General features: G+C 42.3%; 1 protein-coding gene across 2 annotated transcripts in view; it reads right to left on the bottom strand.

Moving 5' to 3' along the window:
* The window catches only part of PHYHIPL (phytanoyl-CoA 2-hydroxylase interacting protein like), a 55,306-nt gene that overhangs the window by 24,010 nt on the left and 8,105 nt on the right, over window positions 1–23,191 (bottom strand). Inside the window, exon 1 of one of the 2 annotated variants that reach the window (XM_035330068.1) lies at window positions 9,734–9,936. The exons of the other annotated variant lie outside the window; for it this stretch is intronic. Coding sequence (XP_035185959.1) covers window positions 9,734–9,839 — 106 coding nt within the window. The 5' untranslated portion in view covers window positions 9,840–9,936. Of the gene's footprint in view, window positions 1–9,733; window positions 9,937–23,191 lie in introns of those variants that run through there. 2 annotated transcript variants of the gene reach the window in all.

Below are 23,191 nucleotides of genomic sequence, written 5' to 3' on the forward strand. Positions count from 1 at the left end.
TACCGTGTGAGCTAAATTTAACAAGTGTACTAAGATATACTGAAGGATTTAGGTTCACTTCCTGCTTTCCTGTTGGCCTTTCTGCTTTCATCTCAAGCTCCACACACTTGAATTAGCACTGACAGCCTCACCAGACAGCCTAGGTGGTTTGCTGATGGTTTGCTCAAGGAAGCAACTCAGAAACCAGCTGAGCATTATAGAATATATAAAAATAGAAAGAGAAGAATCAGTATTTTGTGCTCACATACAGGACCTGATTCTGTCTTTCCTGCACTTGTACAGTTATGAGGAAGCACAGAGTACTGGACATGTTCCTACCTAAACAAAGTGACAACGGGAAGTACGGAAGCTACATGCAACTTATTCAATGGGTTGAGGTTCCAAAGCATGGCACAAAGCACTTCACAGACAGAGGAAGCAACGAAATGTACTTGGAGCTTCAGGTGACTCCAACTAGGAGAGAAAGGTAAGCTCTACTTAAGGGCAGAGCTCAGACAATCCCAAGATATTGTGTATGTGTGAAGTCCTACTGCTCAAATTTGTCCTTTCATGAAGGGTAAGGTGGTAGCCGTATCACCACAGAGCATGTGACGCTGGCTAAAATTCCAGCACATTCCACAAGGAAAGGACAAAATTTTAATGTCATGGATTGACTGAGCAGATTGGCTTGGGGGTTTTCAAGTCCTGTGATTAGAGATGTGTCTGGAAATTACATTCAGAGCTTAAAATCTAGAAAATAATCAGAAACATTACCACTCTGAAAGCCATGTTTACTACTACCTTGAACATTAAACTACCAGCGTAACAACCATCATTAAAATTTAAGTGCGTAATATTTGCTTTATGTTATCAGATGCACCTTACAATTAGTATTAGAATACAATCTGCATCACACTCATCCTTATTCTTATCCCTTAGTTTATATAAAGTCGTGTATAATTTCCCTTTACATACGTGAGATTAAAAGGACTGAAGACACAGCATGAATCACTCCACTGATGCTTGTATACTTGTACTTATGGCTGGCCAAGACTGAAAGAGCTTTTAAACATCTTTTCATCCTGCTGATTTTGAAGTCCATGTGTCTTCATATGTACGTATGTACATAGGTCTTCATAAGTACACATAAAAAAGAACTGAAAAAAAAATCCACCACAGAATAATCTTTTAAAAATGTTTTTTTCTTCTAGCCCCAACAGGGGCAAGATGAAATCCAGACAAACCAAAACCTGAGGAGATAAAGTTTGTATTAGACATGTCTGTATGTGTCAGGACTGAATGCACACTCCCAAAGTTAGGAAGAATACAGTAGCTGTAAGATTGCGAAGATGCTGAGTTATGAATCTAAATTTACTTTTACACAGTCCTATTGAAGTCAGTGGAAAAGCTCAGGGACTAAACTCATGGGATACCTCTGACAATTGCAAACTGCACAATTCTCATAACTAGAGTACATTCATACACAAAGCTCGACATGGGAATTTCTCAGACTGTTCTTATTTTCCTAGAGCTGCCAGCTGTGTCTGACTTAACAGTATTGGAGAAATAAACTCCAGATACAGGTCTGTACTTGGAACTGAGAGTGCAACTCTGGTAACAGTTACTTCCTTTCATTCTGCAGGAATAAAAGAGTAACACTGAACTAGTTTTAAGGTTTCCCCTTTTTGGCAGCAGCTAGAACTGTCAAAGCTCAGAGAAATTGTTGTTACATTATAAAAACACTATAGCTAATCATTGTTTTTGAAAACATCCATGCAAAACAGCTTACTCATTCAAGCATAAATAAAACAAAAACACTGTGAAAACAATAAAATAAAATTGATTAATGATTCAACTACAAACACCACTGTGAAAATTGATCCAGCTACAAACACTAAAATTCTAAACAAACCTTCTGTGCTGAAGGAAACATTTTCAAGGTCACATAAAGGATGCTGTGCTGTATAACAGAACAGTGTGGAAATAACAGGAAGTGATGTTGGAGCAGAGCTTTCTTTTGTTCCAATATCATAAGCATTTCATTTGGAGTACTTTCCTATGGCAGTGACAAATTTTTATACATATATCATTGATTGAAAATGGCAGTAGAATTTTTTCAGACATGTTCCTAAATATTTAGGGTGGTCAGGCACTGGAACAGGTTGCTCAGAGAAGCTGTGGGTCCCAAATCCCTGGAGGTGTTCAAGGCCTGGATGGGGCCCTGGGCAACCCAATCTGGTGGGAGGTGTCCCTGCCAATGGCAGGGGCTGGAACTGGATGATGAGCTTTTACGGTCTCTTCCAACCCAAACCCTGCTCTGATTCTAGGACTTGGAAAAAGTACTCAAAGTCATATGCTTAGAACTTCTATCAAGACACAAGAAAACAGCGCATGATTCTGGGCCATGTTCAGCCAGAATTAAAAATAGCTTTCCAGGTTACATAAAGCACAAAAGGCCATGCATGCTGGCAGCATGGCAGACATACCTACTGTACAAAGCAGACAAAGAAAAACAAGCCCAGACTGGAAGGACTTTTAAAGATTACCTCCTCAGTCATGCATAAAGATGCTGACACTACTTCAACAGCCAAAGAGAACTAAAACCTACCCTATTCCAAAAGCTGGGGCCTCCAAACCTGCTTTACAGAAGCCATGAATAATAAGAGGTAGAACAAATTACAGGGAATGGGTAAAGAAGGTGATCTTTCTAGATCATGGAGGGAAAAAAAAGGAAAATTAATGAGGCAGAAAAGTCCCAGAACAAAAAAACAAGGTCAGGAAGATAAGCTTCAGCAAGTCTTTGGAGCCAATTTAAAACAATGATGCCTGACTGAAACCAATTCAAAAATGAATGAGGAAATAGAAGACATCTCTACATAAGAATGTGATATAACCCTTCTCCCCCACCCCCCCATGACTTCTGGGACTGAGGACGTCACTCGTCACTGGAAGGGTCCTGTAAAAGCTGAAGTGGCCTGTAGCACAGGCTGATCTAGGTTATACAGGCGTTAACTGCAAGGTAACTAACAAGCTCAGAGAAGTTTGACTACATAGTAGGCTGAGAAGAAAATTGCTGCGTATAGTTTAAGATAGAAGCTGAACAGATGAAGAGGTTACTAACAACATTTACTCATGAAAAACAGCTTTTGTCTTTGAGATTTTCAGTTTACGTGAAATTTTAAGTGAGGGGGTGGCTTGACACTCCTACTTCTCAAATGCTGGAGGCAGTAGTATTTCTCTTCCCTAAATGATTCCTCCTGCCATGGTACTTACTAAAACTTGATCTGCAAGGCTGAACACTGGCTGGCAGAGAGGAGACTGGCACATGGCAAAGCATGAAAGGAGCTCAGGTGCCTAATGGACTACCACAGAGCCCACAGCTTTTTTCTAGGCTAAATAAGCATCTTCACGAATGTTCTGGAAAGAGACATCACATTTCTTTATCGCAGATAACATCAAAATAGGAGCTGCACACACTGTGTGGCTTGGAAACATAGACAGAAAATGATAAAATGGATTCTGCTACAGAATAAATAAAAATGCATTTGGAAATTATAATCTGGAAGAACAAAAGCCACAAAAGAAGGGACATACATGGGAGGCAGTAATGTTTAAAATACCCTAATTTAAAACAGGGGGCGAAAATTAACTACAAAAAACTCATCATACACTTTAGTTTCAACCTAGAAATATCAGCTTATAGCACTGGGAGAGAACAGTGTTTCTGTATGTGAATCTGGCATAATTACACATCAAGCATTTAAGATGATTTACAGCGGATCTAGAAAAGTTTCGGTGAGCAATAACTGAGTCAGCTAGGGGCACAAATAAAATAGCAGACGACTTAAATAGCTAATCATACGTAGCTTGGTTGTTGACAGATCAAACAGTTAATAATCTATTAAACAGATTTGCATAATGCTCTAAAAGGAGAAGAGGAGGGAGGAAGAAGGGAGGAAAATGACTCTAAAAATAAAGAATATTAAGGAAGAGTGGAAATAATTGCATTTCTTGGCACAGGAATGTTGAAAAGTTATTTTTCAGCAAAGTCTTGCTAGTTATTAATGCCATCATTCCTTACGATACAAAACAAGAGTGTAAAATATTTGCATTAGTGAGATGAAGTGAAAGATATAAGCAAATCATTATTCTTCTTCTCTTCCACAATTCTAAACATCATTTATGAAGACTTCAAATAGTTGCTTGGACCCTTTTAATATACTTCTGTGTCCCAACAGTAAGGAATGTTACATGTGGAAATCTTTGCCTCTGGCAAAAATGTCAAGCTGAAATGATAATGAGTACTTTTATTTGCAACAAGAGAACTTTTGAAGCCATATGCAAGATTCTGGCTCCTACCTGAAGTAGCATTGCTTGCCACAAAAATAAAAATAAAATAAAAATAAAAACTAACTTTGCTAATTTGAAGTTCTGCCAACTACGATGAAATTTTATGGAAAAAAATGCATTAATCAGTTGGCCATTATATCATTAAAATTCTTGAAAAGTGATGCAGTTTGCAGTTGAAGAGCATGTGTTTAAATCTACAGACTCACAGTTAGGGAGAGAAAGAGAAATGACAATAACCTCTGAACTGTGTGCGATATCTGAGTATCACACAGGCATCTCTGTTACACTAGTTATTAACATAAGGATTATTTATTATGCTCAGAACTCATAATTAAGAACAAAACAAAACACAACAACAACAAACTATGCAAGTCACATTCAGGACACTAAGTATTACTTCCAAACTTGGATCTCTCAGTTGTTCTTCATGTTCCACCTAGAAACTCATATTTTTCCTGTCTCTCTGACTTACAGGACAATATTTCCAAAATAGCAGTGACAATGCTCCATAATGCCATGAAAGTGATTTGAAGAATGGCTTCAGAGCCTGGATGATGCCACTCAATCCCTTCTGTTCAAAAGACAAATATGTACATGATATGGCCAAGAAAACTCCTCTCATCTACAAACTCCAGAACTGTGTTGTGGAATGCCCTGATAAACCCAACATGACAATAAACTTCTGAAATAAATAAGAAAACATGAGACAACCTCATATAGCATGGAAAGCCAGAGATGTAAGTTGTTTATACAAGATAGAAATGCCATCTTAGCTTGTATGATGTAATACCTATATACAAGCTTTTTAGACTAAACAATTTTGATGGTGTCAAGTGTTTGGATGGTGATTAAATTGATTTACGTAACTGAAGCTGGCTAAGACACCGATTCCAATTGTGATCCTGACACCCAAATACTATCTTCATATATTATGAACACAGAGAAAAAGAAAAAAAAGGAAAAAAAAACACTTTAAAAATCTGTTAGTAAGACTGTATAGGTTAAACTATCAATAGTTAAGAAACATCAGAAAGAAGCATACTTGAATAACCTTAAATTGTCCCCTTTGTATGTTCAAATTATGATATAGTCTTTAATTGCATGATTACATACTATTTTTCTACACAAATTCTGACTCATTCAACATTGAATAGTGCGTACATAAAGAACTATTTTTCTTGTAACAGCTATTCACTATTGTTCAGTGTGTAGTCCCAGGACTTATTTGTTACACATTATTCAGATCCTGCTCTGAAGACAAAATTATGAATTTAATCATGGGCTTTTCCAAGTACCTCATGGGTTTTCCAGGCTACTATGGTGCCTGGCTGCTTAACAAACATTCATTAGTTTATTTTGAAAACATCTCTGTGAGGGAAGGAAATCAAATTAACTCCTTTTTACACACAGAAAAGTTAGGCATGGAGAAATTAAAAAAAAAGTTACTTTCAGTGCCTATTTAACATCATTAATATCTCTCCCCCTCCCACCCCAGAAGCATTTAACACTATGCTTTTTGTATGTCTCACTCTCACTGACATTACCTGCAAATGATGACTCTCAGTACTCTTGAAATCCTGATAGTACGGTCCCAGAATCAAGCACCCAGAAAAGGAGGAACACAAGTAACAAATCCCTGTGAAAAGTAGGTAGCTCTTGCTCAGCTTCATGCAGGTCAGACAATTTTTTTTTCTTCATTATTTCTTCCCTTATTTTGCTTCCAACACCATCACTCAACATCCCCAGTATTCACTGCACAGCCTTCAATGTCCTAGCACCATGCCAGTTCTGCATAGAGGACCGTACTTTCACCATTTCCTGGCTCTAAGAGCTTAACCTGGTAACCCTAACAACCCATTATGTCTGCAGTTTCTTAGGTCTTACAAAACAGCACCTGAACAAAAGACTAAATTCTACCTGTAGCTTCGTATCAATCCTCACATGGGTAACCAGAGGTGTTGGAACATTTAGGTGCACAGTTACCAGCCACCTGCATAGCTACCACCTGAACTAAAGAGCCTGCTGTCAGCCATACCAGACTGCCATCCTTCAAATGGATAAGCACCGAAAAAGGATGTCACACTTTGCTAGGGGATTTTAGTTATCTTTGCTGGCAAATAACAAGGACATGGCGTCTGGCTATGGAGCATTGCATGTACTCATACATACTGACCTTTGTCTGCCTATCACACCAAAAGATAGCTACTTCTGTCCTCTTCCTTGAGCTTGTTCCTGTCCTGCCACTTCTTCCGCTGCCCAGCCACCCTCCAGATGTCCTGTTCTTCATTCCTAAGGCTGTCATTTTGGTCCCAGCCTCTTTGCTCAGCAAGTCCCAGTTACATTCATTTACCCCTAACCTCTGTTGTCCAAACTGCCCCATTCCCCCTCCCACATTCTCATACTTTCTGTCTCTTCTTTGCAGACAGGTCTCCAGGTTTTCTCTTCTTCACAGGCTCCCAATTCTAATTCCATCCTCATTCACCCAACTCATCTAATCTGGGTGAACACCTCCTCCTCTTATTTTCCCAACTTTTTTTCTCTGGGTACCCCATCCAAATCTGGATCGCCTCCCTTGCTACTTCAACTTCTATTCCCATTCTCATTTAAGGTCATTCTTCCCACCCATTTTCACACGCAATTTAATCCTCATAAACATCTCCACCTTTTAAAAGTTTCTTCTGTTCTTCCGCCCTCGACTAGCCACAGCCTGTCTCTACTAGCTCCATGCCCACGTGTCTTCTGGGCTAGTCCTCTCGCTCCTCTCCCAGTCCAAGACTCTCAAGCTCCAACATCCTCGTTGAAGATTTGCTGCTCTGCTTTTTTCCTTTTTGCATTTGGATAGGTGCCTTTCTCTCCCCAGCTGCCTGTGCCAACTGCGGGAGCACAGAAAGCAGATGACAGCGTCGCTGCTCTCCTGCTGGCAGGACTCCAGCAGCACAAGAGCAGCATCTGTAGGGGGAGCCCTGCACAACCAAGGAAATTAGGCTCCTGAAATCTGGGACTGTTCTTCCTACCAAGTCTCTGAAAAGGAGAGTTTTTTCAAAATTTCTGAAGTGCTATATACATTCACAGAATTGGCCTGCTCATGACACAAAGGCCATTTATCTAAAGGTTAATACCCAGGTAGGGTCGATACAAATTTCATAAAATGGTCACCAGAATTTTAAACACAGCTCAAACATTCTTTCCCTGCCTAAGTTCACAAAAATATGGCTGCAACATTCAGATACGGCAAAGGGAAGCAACAAATGATGTGTGTTTTTGCTGCAAAGTGAGTTCATTAGAGTTCTAAGGAACTAAATGTCCCTGTGCAACAGACTAATACAAAGCTGTTCTAATAGACACAATTACAATAAGAAAAAAAAAAAATGCAAGATATATTCATAAATAACAAAGAATGCTGAAAGTAAGAGCTGATAATTGGCTTCTATAATTTTGTATTCACTTTAAACCAAACCTTACTAGGTGTTTTTATTTAAAGATCTCCAAAATGCATACATTTGTTTTATTTTGCCTGAAATTTTTAAGTTTTCTAAATGGTCTGATTCATTAAGAGAGGTAGTGATATCTGCAAAAAAGCTGAAACAAACTGGAAAAAAAAATCTAAAAAGATATGGATTGTGAATTTATTAATTGCTCACTCTGATTCCTGGATTTCTGGCTCCTGTATATTCTACCACAGAAGGTATAACCCAGTTTTCTGAATACAAATTGTTTCAATATTAATTCCCTCATCTTAAAAATACAAGAAAAATATTTTGTTATCTGAGTAAATATTTCATTATTGCTTACAGTTTTACTGCAACACTGCCTGCAATTTCAAATTAAGAGTGCAGCGGAATTTATATCATGGTTGAATTTGCTATGCTACCATTTCGTTGGCTGTCTTCATGGCTGCCATTGTTTAGGGATAAAGGACATTTTCAAAAGATTAAAATCTAGCTTAATTCACAACAGGCAAGGCATATTTATGTTTATTGCAAAACTTTGACCTCAGTGATACCAGCATACCATCCTGACAGCTCAGTCTTTCACAGCTAAGATACCCTAAAATAAACCATAAGTATTTATAATATAAATGCACTAACTAAACCCATGTACACAGTTGGGGATATAAATGTGTTGCACATGCATTTGCATGCTTACCTAGAAAGATTAACACCCAAATCTTTGCTTGCTTGTTTTTATGATCCCATTTAAACAAGCTTTTTGATACATAAGTGCCACCTGTAGGAAATACTGAAGTATGCTCCAGTGCAATCTTGTGCCAAGTAAGGCACTGAGTTGCATATTTTGTATGCCCGATGTAGGTGCCCCTTTCAGAAATTCGACCACATGTGGTAGGAAGCAATGACCCCGTATGATAGGGGTTTGCTTGATGGAGATTGCTTTGTCAAGTCAGATCTACAGGAAAGCTGTTGTTTTATTGTGAACCCTACTTAAACAGGGATTAAAATGAAAAATTAAAAACACTGTATTTTTTCCATTTGCCAGTCTGTATGACTCTGTTTCACAGAAATCAAGCATGTTTAACTACAGAATGTTGAACCAAATAGTGTCTGCAATGATTAACATGGAGTACTTCACTACGACTGCCTGGGGCAGAGAAATATTGCATAATTTTTCCATTCTCACTTCTCGCCAGAATCAATAAAAAGAAACAAATGCAAAATAGTGTTTTAACAAAACAAGCCCAGCCTCTACTACTATATATGTAGTTCAGTGTTTCTAAGTAGTGCATTAGACATGACGGAAGTGGATATTCTACCTTAGATCAAACATCAAAAAAAATATCAAAGAATTGCCAATGCCACTGCAGAAATGGTTACTGAAAAGACTTTTCAGTGCGTTAGCAATTACTGGATTTTTTCAAGAAAAACAGAGAACCTACAGAATTTCATTGTTTAAAAGATTAAGTCTATCTTGGTCAAAGGAGCGAAGTATTTCATCAAGACTAATTAAAAGAAAAAAAAAAAAAGACTGAGGAAGCTGGCTGCCTGTTCCTGTATACACTACCTATGACAGGCTCTGAAAATCCACCCACAGCAAGGAAACAGTTGAATTAATGCCACTGTGTCATTCACTCATGTGGGATTGCCATTCCCCGGTATGTGCACCTGCTAGCGCACACCGTACGCTCACAGCACGCTACAGCCATAAAAACGAGAAGTTATTTTCGCCAAGCAGACACTCGGACGAGAGGATGGGCAGGTCGGGTACCGGCACGCCACAAACGGCTCTCTCCCGGTGGGCACCCGGGCTTCTGCCCGCGCTCCGCCGCCCCCCGCAGCCGCCGCGCCCGCCGCCCGGTGCTGTCCGCGGTGCTGACCCGCCCGCCCCGTCCCTTTTGTTCTCGCCGGCGGCGGGGCGGCGGCGGACAAAGGGCCGCGCGGCGCGGCCTTACCGTCCCTCTCGCAGAGCTGGATGGCCTCCAGGCTCAGGTTCTTGAGCACCTCCTCGCAGGGGCTGCCGGGGCTGCTCATGGTGGGCGCCAGGCGCGGAGCCTCCATCGCGCCCCTCGCCGCTCCCTGCTGTGCCTGGGCGCCGGGCGGGGCGGGCGGGGAGGGAGGGAGCGCGGAGCCGGGCCGTCACCGCAGCGAGCGGGGAGGGGGCGGCCGCGTTTAAAGGGGCCGCGCCGAGGCTCCACGGCGGCTCGCCCGCTCCCCCCCCGCCCTTATGTAACGGCCGCGCCGCCGCACCCGCGCCTCCCCCCCCGCCCGTCCCTGGCCGCGGGCACGCGCCGGCCCCTCACGGCGTGACCGTTACTAACGGCCGGCGGCGCGCGAGCGGCTGAGGGGCCCTTCAGGCAGCGGCTGAGGCGCCCCCCGGGGAGCCCAACGCCGCCGCCGCCCCTCTGCGGCCCGGCACCTGCCGCAGGCGCTCCCCTCGAGCCTCCCGTCACGGATCTGAAGGAAGAAATACTGCCCGTGGCTAAACGGCCGCAACACGGGGGGAAGGTGGCGTGTAGCAGGGCCGGGGGCGAGAACTGCCACTTCTGGCCACCTTCCCCACACGGCTTCACGCGGCGGGGACACGCAACCCCAGTGCACCAGTGCCAACCTCCTGTGAGAAGCACACTTCTTTCTTAGCGAGGACAGGAATCCCACCCCAGCTAACAGCGTCAGACACCAGACCTGGGCTGGAAAGAAGCACATTTAATTCGAGAGCAATCGGAGAAGAAACGAAAGTGCTCACAGCACCGCACCCCTGGTGCGTGACAGCTCAGCCCCCTCACCGCAGGGCCATGGTGGAGATGAAGGGCAAACTCCTGGGCTCGGGGCTGCAGAAGCACAGCACGCTTTCCCAGTTTTTTGCAGATCAAATTTGGGATCAGGGTACTTGTGCTCAGATGGGATTGCCTGCCCCCAGATAACCCAGTTTCAGTCCATTTCCTGCCCCCAGATAAACCAGTTTCAGTCCATTTCCTACCTCACAGCACAATAAGCATTCCTGGCACCTCTCTCTGCTCACCTCTTTTGTTTCACTAAACCGGTATTGGCCCTGTTTGGCCGCTGATAAATTACCCCACGCAGGTCCCCGACAGCCTTGTGGCAGCGATGACTTCGGGCCGGTACCGCCAGCTGACAAGCCCCTAACGCTCCTGCCCGCCAGTGGAGCCCCAGCAGCCTCCCAAGCCTCCCCCAGTGTGTGCTCCCTGATCTGACGCGGTCCCAAGCTCCACGCATAGTCAAATGTTGCCACTCAGGTGGCTTTCCACCGGACTTTGGGATCATCCTGTTCTTTATGATGGTTTCTAGGGACACTAAGCTGAGGAAATGAGCTCTGGCATTATCTTTCACAAAGCCACTGCCAAGAGCTGCTGTCTGGGAGAAAGGAACAGATTTGAGGGGCCCTGACTTCCACAGCACCTTCAAAGGGCTGTGGTGCAGTGCAGGAAGAAAGCACAATGCTGAGCACCCTTCCTGCTCCATCTCCTCTCTGCTCCCTCCCTCTCTTGCTCACCTTCTATTTTCTGCTCCTCTGCCTCTGCTGTTTTTTCACCTCAAATGAAAATGTGTGAAGAAGGGTCAGACAGAGGAAAAATGGAGTGAGTGGGAAGGAAACTTAAAGGAAGAGAAAATGAAAAGGAAGCAATAACAGGGAGGGAGGGAGAGTGTGAGTCAACGGGGAGGTGGGGAGGGAGAGGAATATATGAATGAACACACAGACAGAACGAGGACAAATGTAGAATCTGAGAGGGAAGAAATGAAAGTGGGTGAGACTGCATTCATCAGGTTTTAATTTTGGCTCTGACAACCATTCATTCCCTGCATAGAAGCAAACCCTTCCTACTCATATTGCGACTGTTCTTAGCACACCGTCATCTCCTACATAAGGCTGGGTAATTTCTTTCTTTGAAGACGCTGTGTTTAGTCTCTCAACCTTATGCTCCACATTCTTTCCTTTCCACAACTGTGGCAGACTTCTCAGCAGCTCACACAACCACCGTGTTACTTATTTGCTACAACATTACATAAAGTCCATTTGAGGCAGGTGCTGTTGTTGAATACTGAGAGAATTCCCATTCTATTCTCACTGCCTCTATTTAATACACCATTCTCTCCTCTACTTTTTATTTTGAGCTAGTGAGATCAGGATTTTAAGGACTGATGGATTTTGCATAGATATTTGAAAGCAGACAGCCTTGGGGGTGTTCCCAGTCCTCCAAGGCCTCTTGTTTCTCACCTGCCTTTTAGTAATAACTTCTGGCTGAACTGCATCTATTTATCTCCCCAAACCATCACACATTTTTTGAAGAAAAGACTAGTTAGTGTACAAATACTGGCAGACTCCTGTGGAACAATGCCACAGAGAAACCTATTCCACAGCTCTGTCCTTCTGAAGCATGAAACAAGCTAGACCTGCCTGTGACAGCTTTTTGCAGAGTCACTCTTCAGACATGCTTCCTTCAGCTGATAGCTATTCCCATCACCTGGGCTAGGCATAAACACCCTTTAAAGCTCCAATTACTCCCAGATTTTATTCCATTTACTGTACTGGAATCACTCCAGGATGCCCTAGGTATTTCAGTCTCAAAGCACACAGCACTATCCCAGTGTTCCTCTTATCTGAGAGGACTGTATACTCGGCTTGTCTCCTGAACAAGGAATAGCATTATCTGAGGCACAAATTACATTTGTGCTAAAGGATGACAGAGCCTCAGCCTATAATCAGAAAGTTTGTTCTGAGGTGGATTATCCCTGACAGTGTTTAGCAAAAAATGTCACAAATCACAAATATGGGTCAACATTATGTAATGGGAAGCCTGCCAATGTCAGCAGAATATTAGAGACAACAAAGTGGCATGTGTCTAGAACTGCAAAAGCTTGCAAAGAATCTGCCACAACACCAACCTCCAGCACTTTCAACATTTGATAAGAAGGGTATTACCAGTTTCTGTAGTTCAACATGGGTGTATCTGTTATTACAGCAACCTTGTGCAAGCAGAGAGAAGCAGCATTTTCTAACACATTAGCAGTACCAGCAAAAATGGGCTGTGGCACGCACCTCTTGCCTGGCCAGGTTCAACAGCCTCAGCTCTCCTGCCTTTGCCTGGCATTCACAGCCCCCAGGCAGGGCACAAAGGTCTTACAGCAGGGCTACCATGTACAGCAAACATGCAGAGAGGCTTTCCACTGGGAAGCTTCTTTCCTGCAAGCCATGACCTTATTCAAGCCATAAACACAAGAGGAAAAGGTGCTCTCCTCCCCACAAACAAAACCACGCCATCACAAAGTTCGGTCCTGCCTCTGTTATCTTAGCACTCCATCTTGGGAAAAGTGCTTCATGGCAGCAGAGTACAGCACGGAGCAGTAAGGCAACTGCATTGTCCTTATTTGAAAACACTTTTTCAGTTCACACTAGCAGGTTTTTATTTATGAGTTAAAGAAACCTTTCTCAGACTTCAGCAAGACTCAGAATTTCAGCCATTCCTTCCCACTTGGAAATAAAAAAGACTTGTGTTATTGCTCAATGAACTGTGGAAACAGAAGGCAGAAAGGCTACAGACATGGTTTTCAGTAGAGAAAAACAAGGGAGCAAAAAAAGGCAGCCCTTTTTTCTATTAATATGTCACTTTTGAGAAGAGCCAAACATTAAGGGTCAGAAACATGGAAAGGTCAAAAATAGTATCCAGCATTTTGGGTCAGTCCTAATAAGACCAAGACTAAACTTAGCAAATAACTTCTGAAGATTCATGGAAAAACACTTTGCAATTTCACAGTCATTCTTTGTCTTTAGTGGACATTCCAGTGTTTCAGCATGCAAAGGCATATACTTGCAAATGATTGTGTGCAAGATATTCTTGGAATACCATAGGACTGAAGTTAAGTCCACACAGTAGTGACAGGAAGACAAAAAAAAAGATTTAAGAGCCTTTAGTGAAAGCCACAACTGTGTAGAGTTAATGCACAGTGTGACACAGCTTCCTTTTCTACACTGAGAAAGACATTGATGTATGACAGTCTGGCACACTAGGCATGGTATCTTGCTGGGAACCTCTCTGCTTTTTCTCAGGTAGCTTAGCAAGAGCCTCCTCAAATGCTCAGACAGGAAGGGTGATGGCACGGGTCCCCCTTTTTTCTCTGGGAAAATCCAAGGCAGAGCAGCAGTGTGCATCTTAAATCTGGAGTGAGTCTTTTGCACTCTTCCCCCCTCCACAGGAGTCACTGCTGCAGCCAGGCACCCTGGCACTAAGTCCTGTGGCCAGGCTGTGGCTCTCTCAGAAAGGGGTCCTGTCAGTTGGGGCCTGCACTTGTCTTACTTGTGATGCTGGGAAGCCCTCACGACTTGTGGGAACTGTCCAGTGGGTTATATGCAATAGCTCATACATCTCAAAATGCCTCTCCTTCTCTGTTTGGAAGGCTCCATTACAGTAATTGCATTCAGTTCATGCATTCAGGCTTTTCTTGCAAGGCCAAAAAGCATACTATAAAACACCAAAGATACAATTCTGAGGTAGTCTTTTGACTTCTGGTGCCAGGGATCCACTCACAAATCTAGTTTTTTTTTGTATAACATGGCATGGAATGGCATCTGTAAAACTAGTCTGTGACTCACTCAGGTAAAAAGCCAGTCAGTGTGAGAAAAAGGCAATGCAGAAAAAGTCACAAAAGCACGAGGAGCACAGACAGGGCAACAAAGTGTGACTGCTTTTCAAGTCTCCCCACACAAATACTAGAGAGTGTCAAATGCAGTTCACAACAACCATCTTAAAAACAAAGAGAAGGAGGAGGTGATACTTCACACAATGCTATTACACTTGTAGAGCTTTTTGCCAGGGGAGAGTGTCAATGCTAAAAGTTTGCACTGGATCAAGGAGAGGCTAGAAAAGTTCAGGGGAAAGAAATCCTTTAGAGTTACTAAATGCACAAGTGATTCAGGGTCCCTTAGCTGGAAACGATTAGAGTTTGGGGAAGAGTTACTGAAGAGAAGTATAGGTGCTTGTCCTGCTCTTCTCTAAACAACCATTTACAACCATTGCTGAAGACAGGAAGCTGTGCTTGGTAGCTCTTTGGTCTGACCCAACACAATCAAGGAAATGCTCTGGTATCTACCCCTTCATTCCTCATTCCCCACCCCATCCCCACTCATAATAAACACTTCAAAATTTGGAGCTCTCCAACTGTACCATCTGGGTATGCAACTTCCAACTTACTCTGAGCATTGTAAGTGGTTAAAAGGAAATGTTCCTCACAGATTAATGAAAAGATAACAAGCAAATTATCATTTTATTAATGCTATTTATACTGCTGCTTTCTGAATCTCAGTTTTCTGATCTGCTTTGTAAAGCCCAAAGAAGCATTTAAGAAAGACAAATTCGCCACAGACGACTATAATGTATTTGTGGCTTCATAAAATTTATTTCTTGCCTAATGGGCACAAAGTACTGTTAATGATTGCCATTATCATTTATTTATTTGCTTTTCTTTAAGTTTAGCCTCACTTTATTAGATCTGTGGTATCTCTAGAGAACAACTAGAACCGTTTATATTCCTTCTCTCCTCTGTGCTGTTAATCATTCTCCTTACTTTAGTATCATTTTCACATTTAATTAGTGCTTTATCCTCCACATACTGGACCATATCTTGACCTTTAAAGGATACTACTGAGTACATATCCTCATGCATATCCCCATGAATGCTGACTGCTATTCAGATTTAATATTTGTCTACAGTTCAGTGGCCAGCTTGTGATACCTTTAAATGAATTTTAGCCCAAGCTGACTTGATTTTGTATTTCCCTTAAGAAATTGTGCAACAGAGCATCAAATACCTCTGCAAGTCTTAATGCTACTTTGTACTCTACTAACCTGTCACCACCTTAAAAAAAAAAAAAAAAAAAAAAAAAAAAAAAAAAAAAAAAAAAAAGAGGAACTTGGAACTTGCTAATTTGCATGGTTTACTTTATTGTAGTACACCTGTCTTATATCTAGGTCTCATTATACTATTCGCATCCATATGAATAATTTTTCTCCTCCTGCATTCATATTTATACTATTACTTTCAATCTTGAACCATGCTCTTAAAACAATAGTTTCCATAGTTACTCTTAATTCAATTTTTAAAGCCTGTGACATGCTGATACTTCATTAGTCTCCCAATACCTCCTCAATTCCCTGTGATATTTTAACAACTAGCTGTTCTATCAGTTCTATAAATACCCAAAGGGACACCTCAGCTATATTTGTTCAAGTGATGATATTTCATTATGTATTTCTTAGTTACTTTTTCCCAGCGGTTCACAATCACATCAATGATTTCTTAACCAAGCCATTATTCAAAGTTTAATCCCCTTCCCAATAAACTTCATGGCAAAAGTCCAATTAGTTTTAGTAGGAATAAGAACTGGTCCCAAAGTTTATCTCCCTATTACAAATTAATTATCATTAGTATTTTCTTGGTGAAGTCATTTTGCTGCACTGTGCCTTCAGGACTTACAACAGTCTCCTCATATTATCTTTAACATCTTGGCACCTTTTTCAATGTATTTTCTGTCTGTCCCCATTTTTCTCATGTGCACTAATCTTGCAATATAAAAGCCTATTTTGGTGGCTCTGTAGTTTTCAGTTTCCTAGTGTGGTTAATATTTCACTTTTACTTGCTTAAGTAGCCCACAGTGACCAATTCCTCTGTTTGGTGTTTCCCATTTTCTTTGGAACAAGATACATTTCTGCTGGCTTTCCATTACAGTATCTTCTAGAGTCTTACCCACTGCCCTTCCCCTTTCCACAAGGGCTTTTCATGATTACCTGGAATGATCCTGTGCATTAGATTTTTCTTATGATAGTACATCCCTTCACTGGATGACATCAAAACTATTTGAAGGCATCCACGCAGGAGGCAATACATAATAAACAAAGTCTAAGCGACTGGTTCTTCAATGTCATCTACTGATCTAGCTTTATAACTTATAACTACAGAGGTTTACATTTTTTGTTTGTTTTGTGTTTTGTATAGGCACAAAAGATGGTCGTGTCAGGTTTGTACTACCAAGATCTACTATGACTGAGGTCACATGGCAAGACAGGAAAGACATGACTGTCTTATCCCCCACTGCAACCATAAAAAAACACTACACTAATTAACTGCTAAGGAAACAGAAGGAAAATTATGCTAAATGAATGAGAAGACGACACACAGACATTCCCTCTCCTTGGCTCAGAGCCTAGATGCGTAGTGAGACTAGGCTTGTATTTCACTCACTTGACTCATACTCAGTTACTACAAACTCTTACACTCTCTTTCAGATCTCTGATTATTTAACTGTGAGACCCACAATTAGAATTTCACAAAGAAATACCTTAGGAACAGCAATTAAGAGTTGTTACGTGGTTTTGTTCTGGTAGGAATGTATGCCCGCTTCAGCAGCCATATACAGGCAGATAAGATAGGGAGAGAATACAAACAGACAATAAAGTGACTATTAGTTTATAGCACTGTTTTAACATTCATCAGCATCTTAATTAAACCATGCTCTGCTCTGAACAATGTCTTACCACCATTACTTGCATTCTGAATACATGCCAGCCCTACAGCATGTTCTTTATATGCATTATAGCAGCGCTTACAGATTGCTGTTCCTATAAAGTGCCCCGGAGTGCTTAGAATCAGTGGAGAGATCATAGCATTGTGAGCCCTGAAAATCACAAGACTGACTCCAAAATCAGTCAGTGACTGATTCGCTGCTCATGGTCCTTAGACCAGGCTACACAGGAGGATAGTTGCAAAGGCTGATGTTATCCTAAGGAGCTTATTTGCCCTAGGATCTTTCCACAGCCAGCGGGGAGTAGCAAATTCCTCTACGGCATGTCTCCACAAGAGTTCGTTGTAGGTGCTCTCAGTTGCCCCAGAAGAAGTGCTTTCTCTTGATTCTGCAGGAAGTTGAGGGAGAAAAGCACCCTGAAGCTAAAGTCTTTGTGAATGCCCCCCAGCTTATTCTTACGTGGTTGTAACAGCCGTCTCTGATAATCTGCAAGATACTTTGCTATGAGAAAGGAGAACAGCAAGTGTGTCAAAAGCCCCCTCTGAGGCTAACATTAGCCCCTGTAAAAGCCTCTCACCCCCTTGTCCGAAGTTCAGGCAGCTTAATATACATGGCATGCTCCCAGGGACAGTGCTGGCTGCCAAACAGAGCAAGCAGTCATTTGTCCAGGCACAGCTGCTGCCTGATGACAGAGGTCTGACAGTGGCTCCCCTGTGATGGAGCATGGGTCTGTTTTCAGACTTGTCTGATCACTGCTTATCTGTGGCCTGCTGAACTCACATCAAAAGCTCATCATCTGTAAATTTGTTTTCTCTAATTTCCTCTTACTCTTCCACTAATTGCTAACCTGCTATCTTGAGCTTTTATTTTTATTTTTATTTTTATTTTTTTCCCCTTTTGGTATCAGTATTTTTATTCTTCCTTCCTTCTAATTTTTCTCAATTTTCAGTCTAACCTCATCTACTCCCATTTGTCTCAATGCCAACTTCTGAATAATGTATCTCCACGTAAATTCAATTTAGCCACTGATGGTAATTTATTTGGTTTCACCACATGACATCTACCTGGTCATTTCTGGTGTGGGGAGGAGAAATGAGGTAGAGAATAGGAAAAAAGGGCAAAAAATGCCTTAGTTGGTGACAATTTTTTTAGTGAAATTAAATTTACTGGTGTCTCGTCCTTAGCATGACTATTTACATTATCAGCTGCTAGACGAGAAAGTTGTCTCTGTGGATTTTATCAATCTCATAACATATTCCTTGTCATGCTGTGGAGAGATGAATTTGTGCATATAAGCAGCAGGGAAGTTTTAGAACAGCAGACCAACAAAAGTAACCAAGTAAGGTGGAGCTATACAGAGCTTTGGTGCTTAAATGCTAGTTGCCTAGATGAGCTCCACCATTTTGCATGGGCTACACTACTCCAGTTTATTTCCTTACTTTTTCAGAACATTCACTACCCTTTGAAGCTGTAGCTCCTTCAAATTAATTTAGAGGTTGCACCAGCCTAATTAGACACAGGTCTAAAGTGATAGAGCTAATGTCATACAAAAACTGAGCACAGAGAACCCCTTTAATTTCTATGTACAATTAAACAACACCTGCCAGGAATGAATTAGCCCTGGTATTAAGATAATACCAAAGCTTGTGTGTATTTTGGGAGCAGAGCCAAATGTTCTTTTATAGCCAAAATCTGGAAACATATTACTACAACCTGTGTGTTTACATTCATAAAGTGTATACAAGCAGGGTTACTCAGAAAAGGCAGATATGGTGCAGAGTAGACCTAAGGAGAGGTGGAAAACTGAAATTCTTCAGCACTGGTCAAGTACTTCTCACATTTGCCTAGCAGCGCAATAGAAATGATGCCTGTGGCACTACATTACATCCAAATACTCCTTTTCCCAGCAGAGAGTTTGAGACCAGAGCAAAAATGCTCTGCCATGACTTTTTATCATCTACCCTGTGGTTTTGTTTTTTCTTCAATAATATATCACTATAAACTTAGGAGAGTATGCGTCAAGCTAAGTCCAAGGGTTAATGAGATTAGCAGGTATCAGACCCATAGGCTATCTATAGCCTGACCACTAAGTCTCATGCCCTCAGGCATTATTAGCAGGGCTACCACAACCATCAAAAATGCATGTAGCTGGCCTCTACCTGAACTGCAAGCAAACCTTCCTGCTTCTAGCACAGCAGCAGCAATCTGTCTGATAGTAACATGACAGCAACTAATTCAGGGAGGAAAACCAGGAAAGTGTTCCAAGATGTTTCTAGGGCTTTTCCTCATGCTTACTAAGAGGATGCTTACTGACAAACAAGACACACACTGGGAAGCCCAGCTGTGAAAGCAGAGATTGCTTCCTCCACCCCTCTCACCAGGTAGCTCAAAACTGCATTCCTAACTAAAATTTGCAAAAAATGATCTTAAAAAAAGTGTGGTGAACACAATAGCTAACATAAGGAAAAACAAGCTATCTGGAGCTTGGTTTTATTTTGGTGCATGGTTCAGCATTTGAAACCTTGCCATCCACAACTTCTGAGAACAGTAGTTACCGGCAAGCAATATTAAATAGCAGGCAGCTTGGGCAAAGATGTTCACTTCCAATGTGCGGCTGTTTGGTTGCAGAACATAAATGCCTGGGAGGTGCCAGGAGTGTCAACACAGAAATAGGAACAAGCAGTAGGATTAGACTACAGTTGGTTTAGGGTTTTCAGCACTCATTAAAATGACTGCCTGACAGTACTGTCTAAATGGAAATATTATGCGAGCTTCTGCAAACTGTGAATTCATCTTGGAGTAAAGCCTTCTTCCCGTATCTTGCTGGGAAAAACACATTATGCACAAATACGTTCAAATTGAAATAGATCATGCAACCGATTTTAGAGAGAATGCATGGTCTTATCCCTATTTCTCATTGCGGATTTCTCCACCTCTCTAGGGATGGTGCTCTGAACTCCCTATTCCATCAAACATTCACTGACCTTAACAGAAAATTTCTCATCTCAAAACACAGCTGAGCAGAGCAGCCAGCTGCCTTGCCTTCAGCCAGTTGTTCCCAAACCGGGGATGCAATTCTGTGTGCAGCTGCAAGGGAGGGAACCGAGAGCCGGCTCACCTCCGGCTCATCATGTGGTGGTTCCACAGGCCCTGGGAGCAAAAACTTGGCCACAGCAATGGTCAGGAGTATCTTCTTTCGCTACTTTTAAATTGTTTTCTCCTCTTCCTCCTCCTCAATCAGCCATGGAGACTTATTACTGCTTGATCCATCCAAACCCTAAGGCAAAGTTTTCAGCACTGGGCACACTCCTGCTGAGAGAGGTTCTTATGAATTATAAAGTTGGGGCATTCGAGTAGTACATCAATACCCTTCCCTCAGGCTGTCTTCATGAACGCTTATTCATCTTGAAATGATGGTACACTAAGAAGTCATTTAAGCTCTTAAGCTCCCCTGATCTCATGTCACAACTTGAAGGCAAACAACCAAAAGGGGAGAAGGCGAATGCTCGGAAAGCAAAAAAAAAACAAAACCAAACCAAAGCAAAAACAACACCACAAACAAACAAACAGAAACTCTAGCCTCCAACATCTCTGCTGTTGCTGCAACTTTGTTTAAATGAAAAGATTGCTCCCTGAGCAGGTACAACATAACAGAGTGTTTTGCTGTATCACTCATAACAACCTTTGATTCAGTCCAACATTTTTGTGGACAAAAGATGATTGCTGTGGCGTCCTCCCTGTAGGGGAGTTTGGGAAGAAGGAACAACAGTTAGAAAGCCACTCCACAGGCACCCTCTTAGAGACTGTACAGGAGGAAAAGAAATACCAAAAAGATAGCCAGCCCTTTTCTGCTGTGGGAGGACTGTTTATTTCTGACAAACAGAACACCAATCTGAGAGAGATGTAGCAGCTTAAAAATATTTTTCCTGTCATTATTAACAGCAGCATTGGCAGCCTTTGCAAAGCACCCTTGTGTTTCAAAGAAAACATTACCGTGTGAATGCTAGCAGGGCACTTCCATAAAGGCTAGCGAACACATTTCTTACAGCCTTAAATCATATCTTCCAGGCCTGCTGGATACCAGAGGGCTTTACACAAGTCACCTGTAATGTTCTAAAGAGCTAACTAAAGAGCAGACAAATGCCTGTGGGCTGGGCTGGAGCTGCAGGCGCATGATGCTTGCTGTGCTTCACTCCAGGAGTATAGATAGCACCGATCCCCTTTCTCTCATGCCCTCTGCCACACGCCAACAAGCAAGCAGGAGCAGAGAAGCAGCTGACCGCTTCTGATGCCAAGGTGGACTGTAACAGTCTGTGCTTGCCAGCACTTCTCAAAGGAAAGGAGAAGGCAATGTTCCTCTCGAGCCTGGTGTGAGGGCAGAGGGAAGGAAGGAAGCTGCTCTCCCTACTCTTTCTCCTCTTGTGGGAGCTAAGCAGAGGAAGCCAGATTTCAGTAAATGTATGAACATCCCCTTCCACATGACATGAGAGCTACAGCAGTATTGTCAGAGCTTCAAAGCCAGCTCTTGATGCTGAACTCCCTCAGTGTGGGCAAGACGAAGGCACAGGAGCCCCTGTGCACTCTGGTGCTGTTTCTTCCCTTCCCGGGGCACAGCCAAGGCTGGGACAGCCAAGGAAGCTCACACATGACAGAGGTGCTCTCAAGACCTTTTTGTGCTTCTCTTCCCCTCTCTTTGCTTACCAGTGCTTTCTGGGGGAAAGAGAAAAATGGAAGAACAGGTGGCACCTGCATCTTCCCAGTTTCAGAGATGATGTAGCACTGCAGCATAGCTCTGCTCTGCAGCCACGTGCAGGTGACACTCCTCTCCACAAGGACAGAGCAGGGCACACTGAAAAACTCTGACTTCTAGGGGTGAGGAGACTTCAGCCAGAGATGCACCCTGCAACAGTGTACCCCCTCCTCATGCTGCCCTGGCTCCAGGTCCCTGAGCCATGGGAGGCCAGTGGAGGGAATAGAATCCAACATTTATGTTATTCAGAGGCAGATCATCGATCATTTAAGGACCTGTGCAGGTCAAGCTTGATTCTATTTTCAGAGCTGCATAATGACTTTTGATGACATCTGCCCACAACTGGCAGCAAGCATTGATGAGTATTGTAAACAACCAGTTTCCAAACATACAGCCACGTGTCTCTTTTCTGCTTCAGGCAGCTCATAAAGATCCATTGATGGGAGCTGCTCTTTAATATGGTAAATGATTTTGGAGATTACAGTCTTAGTTTATGTAATCTTATTACATAAGGACTGAGAAAGCAAACACGCAAAGAGCAAAATTTGAATAGCAAAACAGCAGGGGCTCTGTACCTCAACACAGGTATTGCATTCTTGAAGCCTTTTCTGAGTATTCAAAGCTAAGAAAAAGCAAACTGGAATAAAATTCACTGTCTTTTAAATATATGCAAGAAAAATAAGAGTGGCACCTCACCACAAAATCCTGCATGATAATGCATTAACTGGCTAAATAGATGTTTGGTCCATGAAAGGGCAGGTAACTAAGTAACTTTTAATTATAACTAAAACCAAAATAAGACCAAACAAAAAGCTACAAAAACTGGAGCCTAGGGATTGCAAATGAATTGTTCGTGGGGTAGATTCAGGTTGGAGACAAATGAGTTGTTCCTCTTAACCAGCTATCACAGGGTGACACTCAGTGACATTTTTTGTGTGCTGATTTATGAAACAGCGCTGTGCTACTCTGTTCACAGTCTCCCCATGTGCTGCATCAGTGGCTCCTGCTGTAAGCAGGTTGCTGGCTGCTCCTAAGAAGTGCTGCATTCACACATTGCTGCTCATTCCTCAGAATCCAAGCTTGTAGTAGGGAAAGAGAGGGAAGGGCTTCAAATGTTTTAAATTTTGA

This window comes from Oxyura jamaicensis, chromosome 6 (genome assembly GCF_011077185.1).
Source record: "Oxyura jamaicensis isolate SHBP4307 breed ruddy duck chromosome 6, BPBGC_Ojam_1.0, whole genome shotgun sequence".
NCBI lineage: Eukaryota > Metazoa > Chordata > Aves > Anseriformes > Anatidae > Oxyura > Oxyura jamaicensis.